Genomic DNA, 11,557 nt, shown 5'->3' on the forward strand with positions numbered 1-11,557 from the left:
GGCTACATCCTTCATTCATGTCAATCCCACAACAGCTCCACCCCCTCTTATTCCACAGTCTTCTGCTGCTCTTGCTGTTAAACCCCACATCTATTTGTCACTCTTGGTCTCGTCGCTGGTTCCTAGCTGTGATGGTGAGATATGATATTCCAGATTTCATGCCAATACTATAATATTTAATTTTACTTTCATGTTGCTTATGATGGTTTACAGTTTACTGTCTGGTTCATCTTTATACTGCCATTATCTTCTGTAGTTAATCAGTAACGTCGTTCCCCATGCCATCTTGTGCATTTATGATACCATGCTGTACTTGTAATTTTACTGAAATCATACTAATGTACTGTTTTGCATTTCCTGTAGTTTACACACAATATATTCTTGTACACTGTTTTGTATTCTGTGTTCCACTTTTTTCCTATAGGCACACTATTGTTTCTGAAATGACAAAAGCAAAACTTCTCTTAAGCCATCCCCACAATCCAGCTTAAGTACCTACACTAATTGGCCAAAAGTATTTGGACACCTGAGTATCACAACCAGATGTGCTTGTTGAACATCCCTTCCAGAACCATGGGCATTAAATTGGAAAAGTCACCCCATTTGCTGCTGTAACAGCCTCCAGTGTTTTGGGAAAGCTTTGCACTAGATTTTGGAGCATTGTTGTGGGAATTTGCCCATTCAAGCACAAGACCATTAGTGAGGTCAGGCACTGATGCTGGGTTCTAATTCATCCCAAAGGCTCTGTGCAGGACACTTGAGTTCTTCCACACCAACCTTGGCAAACCATATTATCATGACTCTCACTTGGCACACAACATTGTCATGCTGGAACAGGTTTGGGGCCCATTAGTTCCAGTGAAGGGAAATCTTAATCCACATTTGTGGCACCAGTTTAGGGAAAGCCCAGATATGGGTGTGAAGGTCAGGTGTCCACACACTTTGGACCATACAGTGTAGGTCTGGACTAAATATTGAGGTGGTTGGATAAAATATTTCTTGATTAGATAACTGAAGCCTTCTTTGTGGAAGTTGTTTTGCTTTAAGGAGCAGTGTTGTAATGAAAGTTGTTGTTTATAGATTAGGACGTTACCAGGAAAGGACGTTAGACCTAATTACCTTATTCAATTCACACTGGTTGTCTGCTAAGTTCCTCATTAATCCCGAAGTCCCCCTTATATTGTTTAAAAATGGTTTACCCTCATTATAGCCCACTTTGCTCACTTTGCCACGTTGACTGTTAATCCTGAGGATGACTCACATATTGTATTGTCTTTAAAATTTTTAAAAATACATTTTATCCAATTAAAACTGGTATGATTTTATTATTTTTTTAATTTGTTTGTAGTCATTTTCATAGAGTTAACTAATGGCTATACTGTAGATTATTTCATTAACATGCTCTGTCATAAATACTAGTTTAATTTTGTTAATTGTAAAGAACTTCAAGATTCTCTGACTTAATTAAGATTTGCTGAATTATTATATGATTAATACGTAATGGAAGAAACTATCCCAGACCCCAGAGTTCAGAAAATCATTATAGTCATTTTAGGATATAGTCCTAACATACAGTACTAAGCAGCTAGGCAAATTATTTTATTGTTAGGCTCTTCTGATTGATTATATGGTTCCAGTATCATAATCGCACTGCAATGGCAACAGCAGCAAACATAGCTGCTGTTGCCATACAGCAGCTACATACTCTACAGTAATGCATACCTGCATTCCTGTAGAGTATGTTTTGGATGTTTTACATTATATGCAGATGAGTACAAATATATGACCCCATTTTCATTATTGAAAGTTTTCTCCCTTTCGCTAATGATGCACACAACAGCTACATTGCAGTTCTCCCTTGTGGAGAATTTTCCACCTGTGTATGAGTGTGTGAGTGAGATGCCATGATGTATTGTATCTTGCTGTAGCAGCACTACTCCTCTTGTGTATCCACAGTGGAAGGTCTTGACAGCACCTCTCTGGCCTGTTGGGTTTGCAGATTGCTGGTTAGCTGACCAGCTCAACAGTCTGGGTCCTCTTATCTTGAGCCTGTGGGACCTGCTGTGCTTCTACATCTTTCAGATAAACTGGGCAGATCTGCAGGATGGCAGCTCTCTGATTAGAGGTGCAGAAAATTCCAGATCACTGCAATCCAACATTCTAAACAACATTTCTAAACAATCGACTAAAATACAACGACATCAAATACTTTTGCTGGAGATTATAAGTCATTATCACCTTTCAGACAGGTTATTAGTACTTAAGTAAAATAACCTGTTAATAAATGGAGTAACAGTCACGTTATTTCACTGTGTGTGTGTAAATTTAGAGCTGACAACAGGAGCGGTGCAATCTCACTCCATGTGTTATCTCTGTTTATGTTTCGTGTATGTGTTCTAGAGAGTGAGGACTGGGAAAGGCAGAGCAAAGTAGTCATATCCCTGATTCAGTGCTTCCCTCCATGGCTGAGGTTTGCTCAGTGTCTTAGGCAGTTCTGGGACAGTGGAAACACAGTGCATCTCCTTAATGCTGGCAAATACTCCACTGTCTTTCTCATGGTCACTTTTGCAAGTCTCTACAACACCGTAAGAGGTGGTTAAATTTCTGTAAATTTCTGTAATTAAAGATATCTGATATGTTAATGAGTGTCTCATGTAATGTTCATGGTATTGTTTTAACAGTTTATATACAGTAGATCGCAAAATCTATATAAAGTGGTAATACCACGAATGTAAAAAAAAAGAGACATATCAGTTATCTTTAATTATTTATGGTTATATGGTTATATTTTTACCATCATTCTTGAATCGTAATACTTCAGCATTTTTTAACCTAATTTCAATCTATCATGTTTGTAGCATATGAATCATTTCCCTGTATTGACAGAGAAATGGAAAACCTGCCTACATGAAAGTTATAATCTAAAGGCGGTTGTTGGGGCAGGAAATAAACATCTATATGAATCATACTGTATTTTTGTAAAAACTTTCACAAATTCTTCAGTCAAAGGTATAGATGTAAGTCTATACGTTTTAAGAGGGAAGAATTAGTTTCATTACTAATGTAGTCAGTGTAGCTCAAAGTAAACATGGAAGTGTCTCAGTTTCCACCTGTTTGTGAATAAATACCACAAAACCTTAGGAAAAGTGTAGAAGCCAAAATTACAATGTACTGTGTTGTGCCGGGGTTTAATAAAAATACATAACACCCTGGTAAAACTCTTTTCTCTTTCTGGCCTGCTATATATAAATATTTATTTATTTTTAATATCATCGGTAACATGCTATTTAACAGTAGTTGTTAATATGGCCAAAGGTTTGTGACACCTGACCATCATGCCCATATGTGGTTGTTCCCCAAACGGTTGCCAAAAAGTTGGAAGCACACAACTGTATAGGATGTCTTTGTATGCTGTAGCATTATCATTTCTTTTAACTGACACTAAGAATCCCAAACCTGTTCCAGCATGACAATGCCCCTGAGCACAAAGCGAGCTCCATGAAGACATGGGTTGCCACGGTTGCTGTGGAAGAACTTGAGTGTCCTGCACAGAGCCCTGACCTCAACCCCACCTTTCGGATAATTGGAAAATAGACTGAACCCCAGGCCTTCTTGCCCCAAAGCTTGCCTGACCTCACTAATGCTCTTGTGGCTGATTGGACAAATCCCCACAGCCATGCTCCAAAATCTAGTGGAAAGCCTTCCTAGAACAATGGAGGTTATTATAACAGGAGGGAGGTTATTATAAAAGCAAAGGGAACTAAATATTGACATTCAAAAAGCACATATGACTGGTCTGGTGTCCACAATCCTTGGTCTGGTGTCTACAATACTTATAGTGCTATATAGTGTACCTTCATGACATAACTGGCCTAAACCTACATTAACATATATATTGCATTATTTCAAGACACTTACTATTTACCCTGCCTATGTACATTTTAAAAATGTTGATGTAACACCAGAGTTAAGAAATTTTTTTTTTTTATTTATGTTTGTTTATTTGCTTGCTAATTTTTATTTTACATAAGATTATGACACTTTCCAGGATGACTTATGTTAGAACATTATGACAACAGGGTTTGTAGTTGTATCAGTGTATTTTAGTGCATGTCATAGTCACACACTGGTGATGTAACATACAGTAGGTTAGGTTAATTAGAGAAATCAGGCTGAGCACTATAGTGTTTAAGTAAAGTGAGTTTCATATTTCTGCTTATAAGATTTGTATGTGTATGTGTCACTCATCAGCATTACACTGTGCTTATTTGTTGTGATGTTCTAACATGAGAAAGTGTAATAACAACCTTATCACAGCACATATCTGTCATGTATTATATCAACTTGACAGTTGGAATTTATTTATTTATTTATTTATTTATTTATTTATTTATTTATTTATTACACCTGTTGGAATAAGCATTTAGAAAATCAGTCTTCTTTCTGAGCTATATTACTTGGGAGGAACAGATATATACCAAAATATGTAGATTTGATAGAATCACAATGATCTATGTCCTTTAGAAAAGTCTGATCCAGCCATGGAGGAGAGTGTGTATGTGTATATGTATCTGTGGGCCATGTCTACCTGCATAAGTGTAATAGTGACCGTGAGCTGGGACCTAAGGATGGACTGGGGACTGCTACAAGGAAATGGACTTCTAAAAGAGGAGCTACTTTACTCCCGAGAGGTATAATACACAAATATATGTGCCCTCATAATCAACAACACTGTGCTATATTTTTAAATGTTCACAGAGAATATTGAGATGTACTGTGCAGATGCAGTGTAATTTGATACACCCAATACTTCAAGATATGTTATTATATATAGAAGTCTAGCTGGGCTAAAATTAGAATTTAAATGGACATTCCACATTGATAATTTAATCATATTAAATCTAATCATAGTTGAACATTTAGTCATGCATCTTTGTCTTTTGATGTTAATTTTCTTTCAACTTCAACATATTTCGTTTATTTTTTATGTGACTTTTTAGGTGTATTACTATGCAGCCATGTTAGCAGATGTGCTACTGCGGATCTCCTGGGCTATTAATATCCTCTTGGCTCAGATGAAGGATTCAGCTGCTGTTGTTACTGTTAGTGCCATACTGGCTCCACTGGAGGTCCTCAGGTTAGATTTACATTACAGTAAGGCAATAAAAATGTATTGATTCTTGAAGTTGCTCAGGCGAATCCCACCATTGCAGTAACTTGACACTTGTGTTTTGAAAATTAATGTTTTTAAAATCCATTTACTTTTAAATATTGTTTCTGAGAAAATCAACCTATTTAATTTAATTTAATTTAATTTAATTTAATTTAATTTAATTTTTATTCTGCAGGCGTTCAATCTGGAATTTCTTTCGGCTGGAAAATGAGCACCTGAAAAACTGCAGGCAGTGTCGAGCCATTCGTGATTTTGATTTGCCTGCTAGTCCAATAAACCTGCCGCATAAGATCCTCATTGAGAAGCTGAAGGACCCAAATGAGCAGATTATTGGCAAACAGGAAACTAGTGCCTCACACCGTAAACCTACTTGTTTACTACTGAGATATCTAAGGTGATAATATGCACCAATATTAATTTGCTTTACATATATTTACATAAGTAGAAGATTATTCACTTGGTTTTGACATAATGGTTTTGATAATAAATAATTGCAGACATTTTTAGAAGCAAGCTATTTCTCTCATTACAGATCAAGAGTTAAGGAAACAAACTTACCAGTAGGGAGCCCAGAGATGGAGTCAACATAATATCTATAAGGATGACAAAGAAGGCCTGAAAATGGGTGCACACATAAATGTTGATTAGGTGTTTAGTCAGCAAGGTAAAATTTCATGATTACAGTCCCCATGTGTAATATATGAAGAAGCAGTTCCAATATTTCCCTCAAAATAATACTTTCCTTTATTTCACTTCAAAATCCACCAGTAATTCAATTTTCCAGACCAGCTGATATGCAAAAATCAGGCAAGCATGTACAATACAGCAGCTTGAGCCCAAGCGAATAAAGAGGAAAAAAGAGCATGGGAGGAGAAAGTGAGAGTCCAGCATTTCTCTCTCCAGAGAACTGATGTTCTCTGTTCTGCTTCCTACTCTGTGTTCAAGTCAGCAGTCCCACAGTCAGCTGTTTTTTTTTTTTAAATAAAGTATCTTTATGCTCTCCTCCTGTTATAGTCCAAAACCAACAGTATAGCTTTGATATCTGAAGCAATGTATGTTGTGTTAATGAACAGGTTCAGCTTTTTTTCTTGCCATGCAGTGGTCCATGAACATGAACCAGTTGTCCATTTGTATTGTAAAGGTCATTCAGAGGGAAGTAGTCAGTAAAATGCTGAGCATCACATGCATAACAATCCACTCAGTCGGATGTTCGCATGTATTAATGTATATATGTGTGTGTATATGCATATGTGTGTGTATGTTTGTATGTGTGCATGTAAGAGAGAGTATTACTTATGATAAATTACTGCATTAGCACTTACAGCTTTTTGCAAAATGCTGTATTTGTCATTGAAGTTCTCTGATATATTCATTGCATGTCAATGTCCATCGTGCACATTTTGACATGTTATTTAAGTGGCATGAAGCCATATAATTAGTGATAGCACTCCTTGTTTGAAGAATAGATGAGGTTAGAATGGTGTGGAAAAGGAGAACTCACTGGTCTTCTACCAGTGCCTGCTCTTCACTGTGTTCCTCTGGTTGGCTTTTGGGGCTGCTACTGTCCCCGTCAACTCTCTTACTGGCCGGGTTAATGGCGAGGACTGTCCCTTCTCTCTCTGAGTTCTCCAGATGCCTCGGAGCCACATCTTCTGGATTGTCCACAGAGCGTGATCGCAGCACTTCAGCCTTGTTCGTCTCTGTGATAGCTCTCTCCTCTATAACGACTCCTGGGAAGTGATTTCTTAGTGTCTCTCTGCAGTCACCATAGAGATGCTGCTCCAGAGTTAGGTTTGCCTGGGCCAGGTGTTTGAAATCGGACTCAAACAGGAAGGAAGGACTGGGCTGGGTGACTCCGTCTACCTGGCCTAACACCACAGAGCCCCTGTACACCTCAATAGCCTCGGGCAGCATAGACTTGATCTTGGGCAGCCAGCGCTTACGAACCCGGCGTGCGTTGGTACACATGTCTGCGGCGATCACATTCATCTCACTCTCCTTGAAGTTTGGGGCGAAGTTCTGACAGTAAACTTCAAAGAGGAGACAGAAAAAATTCAAACAGGAGAATTCTTATGAATATTAACCAGCTGAAATAGCTGGAGCAGTTTGTTATTTTTAGAGTCCTCTGCTGCCTGAAGTGAAATTGCTAATAAAATAGACAGAAGCCTTCCTCTTCACCCAAATGTCCCTTTCAGCTTTATTCAAAATACAGTATCTATGCCTACAAGTTTGCCTATTAAAGGCAGAGCTGAGTAACCCTGTCTGGGGGGAGGGGGACGGGGGCGGGTTAATAAACATCCCCATTTCCACTTCATGACAAGATTGCAGTTTAGCTCAAGAATCAGTTTTATTTAGGCTCTGAAATGCTATGATACTTATAGGTTTAGAAACACTTTAAAACTTTTCAAACTGCACATTTAAAATGTGAATCATCCAATACAGTTTACAGTGGACTTAACGTGCCCTATGTGAACAATTTTAACCACTATTTACACATGGGACACATTGGAAAAGAGTTCTATTAAGCGATACTGACAATACAAACTAAACATAGTCACATACATGAGGAACTAAAGAAGACTCACGTTTGACTGTGTTGAGTATGCGGCTGTCCAGAGGTTTGCGATTGGGATCACAATTGGAGGAGCGGATGCCTGTCCCACAGCTGTCTGCCAGTGTGTTCCTGCAGTTGTCATACCACAGTCAGCCACAGAGGGGCACACACTGCACATTTCACTAACAGCCATGTTTATCACATACATCACTGATTCTTTGAAAATCTATATTGCAGATATTGCTGATATTCTGATAGGTCCTATCTTAGGTATTTTAAAAGCATTTATTTGATAAAACCAAAAGGTATACATGTCAAAAAACAAGGTATACATAACGGTGACACTCTACAGACCTGTCAAAAAAAGCAGCAAGCAGGCGTCGGAGAAGGACTTTGTGCTTGACCCCAGCACACAAGTGGCAATTCATCAGCTGCCCACGTGTCATGAACACACCAGATCCTTTCACAACCCCAACAACAAAGAAACAATGAGATTTCAACTCTCTAAGCATGCTATCCTACTCAGTCAGCTGATAAGCTTTTTCTGAAATGGGATAGAATTGCAGAGCCAAGGCCTTACCTGCAATCAGCTCCAGCCTCTCGCCTGGATCTCCCTCTGTGTAGAGTGCAGGGTGGCAGCGGTAGCCGATCTGACTGATAAGTCCAGCAGGAAGAGCTTCTCTGTCCCCTCCGAGCAACGTGCAGAAGCGGCTCTCCAGGGATGGAGGCAGGGAGGACACCTCCATCTTCTCATGCACTAGGAGGAGAGGAGAGACAAACACATAGAATCAAAAGGCCTTCAATCCTAAATGTTCAGCCAAGTGTATTTTAAGATTTCGTCCATTCTGACATTTACTGCCATAGAGACTCGCCGAGACACCATAGATCTTCCCACTGGTAAGGTTGTCATATGAGTCATCTTCAAAGTCTTCTTCCTCGTTCTGATGGGAAGTGGGGCTGTCCGTGGTGGGCAGGCTGGAGGCTCCGGGGCTTGAGTGATCTCTTGATGAGTGCTCATACGGGTGAACTACACTCAGCGTCCCGTTTCCAGCACCAGTGGTGTAGAAAAGTGTACTCCCCCTCAAAGATCTACTCCTGAGTCCCTTGGCATCATCCTCGGTTTGCTTGAGCTCGCCGCTCTGAGTACACACAGGGGTCTCCAGCTTCTCCTCTTTAATTTTACAGACAGCCGTAGGCCGGTCGCCTAGCAACAGTGAGGCGTTGTTGTTGTTTGGGCTGGGAGGATCGTCTGTGGCAGATGTCTGCGAGTCACAGAATGGAGCATTGGCCTTGAACATCAAATCCATCCCACGCTCTACAATGTTCTGGATCTGCAGGTAACCGGCTGTGTACATGACCATGAGCTGATCACTGGCTGTCACTGTCATCCTGCCGGTGTAACAGAAAGACAGAATCTGCTGGAAACAGGACGGGGCCACCGAAGAGGGCAGTTCAAACAGAGTCTGGCTGCTGTCACTGAAGAGGTCACGGAAATAAAGGCTGCTGGCGGCCAGCACGGCACGGTGGGCCTTAAAGGCCTGCCCATTCACCATAATGGCCACGTCACAGTGCTGGCCCAACAGCCTCTGCTCATTCAGGCTGTCCAGCACTGCACTGCCAAAGTTGGGAATCTCCATGTGCAGGAGCTGAGACATTGCGCCAGCTTCAGATCTCCACAGAATTCCCAGTGGGCATCTGCAAAAGGACATTCCACACAGAATATCAATACACTGGAAAAACAGAAAAAGTTCCAGAACAAAAAAAACAGGATTTGACCTTATTCCTAAAAGTAAGAACTTGCTGTGATCCTGGCTCTTTCGTATCCCAGAGGACAACCAAAAGGAAATAGAAACCTGGAGGAAAAATACTGCACAGCAACTCCCCTACTAAATGCCACACTCTCTCCTCTAGCACTAGCACAGACTATATGTTTAGTAACTCTGAATTAGCTTGTGAGAAGTATTCAGAGAAAGCTGCAAACTGACCCACCAGCCCTACCCTCCCTCCCTGTCCCACCATCCCACTACCTGACCTCTAGAGCAGAATCCTCCGAGAAGGGATAGAGAAGGCAGACTGGCTCCTCACATTAGCTCAGCAGAATGAAGGAGAGCAGGAAAGAAAGAGAGAGAGAGAGAGAGATGTGTGTCTCAATCCATCCTCGCCTCTCTACACAGGACTTCCTAGCAAGAGGGAAAGCGAGCGTCTGTGTGCAATCGATGCACCATCTACTGTATGTCACAGAGCGGGAGAGAGAGGCTATAGGCACAGACACAGAGACGGGGGAGAGAGGGGGAGGGAGGGAGACTGAGAGAAAGTCATTTAAGGACACATGGAGAGTGAGGGAGAGAGAGAGCAAAAGAGAACAAGGAGAGAGAGAATGAGGCTGATGCAGATAATTGCCCTGCAGAGTATAACTCGTGCATGTGCTATAGAGACAAAAAGCTGGGCAAAGCCAGAGCAATTGCTTACTTTTATTAGAGCAATCAAGAGATGGGAAAGAGGGTAGAAATGGGAGAATTCGTCTCATGTCATCCTCCGAGACTGAAACAGGCGCAGTCACATAATCCATCAGGAGCCCCCCTCCCCATCCCACCTCCGATTATTTACATTAAAGGCAGACAAATGGAGCGTGCCAGGCGAGCAGCGCTGCAATGCAGTCCCTGTCACAGGCTGGCATGCTCAGTACAGAGTCTGCATACCCAATCAGATGTGCCAACACGGCATCAGACAGATACTCCTCCGATAAGAGCCAGATGAGGGGATAAAAACGCAAAGCAGGTGCAGACTCAGCCTCCAAACTGCTTCTGCCTTCATGTCTCTACCTAAAAATGACAAAGAGCAGGCTTTTTGACAAAGTGTTAAGACTGTGAAATTGTCATTATTCGTGAAACGGAAAGCTGAACCACTGCAGTGTGAGGCAGACTATATGGAGCAGCACTAGGGTGGTAAAGCAGCATCACTCAGCACAGTAGATGTGAAAGTGGAGGGAGGGAGGGGGGGGGGTTCTGAAGCCCTGCCTTTGACTCACTGCCTTTTAAGGCTAAGACGCCAATGGAGCATGAGTCAGCACTATTTAAGAGAAACATAAAAACGTCAGGAACATGCTGGCTGCGTGTCTAATATTAGAGGGAAAGCTTTATATCAATGATGTCTGTCAGACATATGCCCTTGTAAGTGCAGCAAGAGCTGAGCTCACCTGACTGTCTGGTCTTCTGAAAAACTGTGAAACTGTGTCACAACCCCCTCCCACTCCAAATCAGACCAAATCTTACCATGTTTCAACATAAGCTGGACAATTTCCTTTATATACTGTATATTCACTTCATTCTAAATGTTACTTTCTGCATGTTTCACTCATAGAAGTGAGCGCAAAGACAGTCATCAAACTTTTTTTTTTTTTTTTTAATTATTATGAATCAATAATTCTCACTTTAGGGCAAATCTCTGCATCAATGATTTAGTGATTTAGGTTATCCCAGAGTGCTGAACACAACCATCTACTTGTTCTTGAAGAGAGAGTGCCGATATCAACAGCTATTAAGCTGACAGGCAGGATGCTAGAAAAAGAGAGACTGCATGGTTACACGTATGATGTCCCTAGTGAAAAGAGACTGCAGTCTGAGCTGTAGATGGGAAAGCGGTGCCTCCATACTGCCTCCTGGAGGAAATAGGAAGCAATGTTTGCTCTTTTTTTTTTTTTTTCCAATTTAGCGATTCTCTCATTTGATTTTGTGAGTTTTTAGATTATTTTAGAGACAGCATTTTTTAAAGGGACCTCAAAACAAATCTATTGACTTTTGTTGAAGACTTTAGCTACAGTGGCGCTTCAA

General features: G+C 40.9%; 1 protein-coding gene across 1 annotated transcript; it reads right to left on the minus strand.

Annotated features, from left to right (window-relative positions):
• Nucleotides 1-6,532: 6,532 nt before the first annotated feature.
• Nucleotides 6,533-9,897, minus strand: LOC128598965 (nucleus accumbens-associated protein 2). The gene is made up of 5 exons (XM_053610222.1): nucleotides 8,584-9,897; nucleotides 8,308-8,484; nucleotides 8,082-8,187; nucleotides 7,759-7,856; nucleotides 6,533-7,203 (listed from the first exon to the last, which is right to left on the minus strand). The coding sequence occupies exons 1-5, from the start codon at nucleotides 9,434-9,436 to the stop codon at nucleotides 6,671-6,673; spliced, it is 1,767 nt and encodes a 588-aa protein (XP_053466197.1). The 5' UTR covers nucleotides 9,437-9,897; the 3' UTR covers nucleotides 6,533-6,670.
• Nucleotides 9,898-11,557: the final 1,660 nt, after the last annotated feature.

This window comes from Ictalurus furcatus, chromosome 22, assembly GCF_023375685.1.
Source record: "Ictalurus furcatus strain D&B chromosome 22, Billie_1.0, whole genome shotgun sequence".
Classification (NCBI taxonomy): domain Eukaryota; kingdom Metazoa; phylum Chordata; class Actinopteri; order Siluriformes; family Ictaluridae; genus Ictalurus; species Ictalurus furcatus.

Bases quoted from the DNA above. Each gene is read 5' to 3' on its own strand.
- LOC128598965 (XM_053610222.1), bottom strand. From the start codon at position 9,436: ATGTCCTTTTGCAGATGCCCACTGGGAATTCTGTGGAGATCTGAAGCT. The intron at 8,485-8,583 runs GTAAATGTCAGA...CTCTCCTCCTAG, and splicing joins CTCGGCGAGTCTCTATGGCA to TGCATGAGAAGATGGAGGTG. The intron at 7,204-7,758 runs GTGAGTCTTCTT...TCCTCTTTGAAG, and splicing joins CATACTCAACACAGTCAAAC to TTTACTGTCAGAACTTCGCC.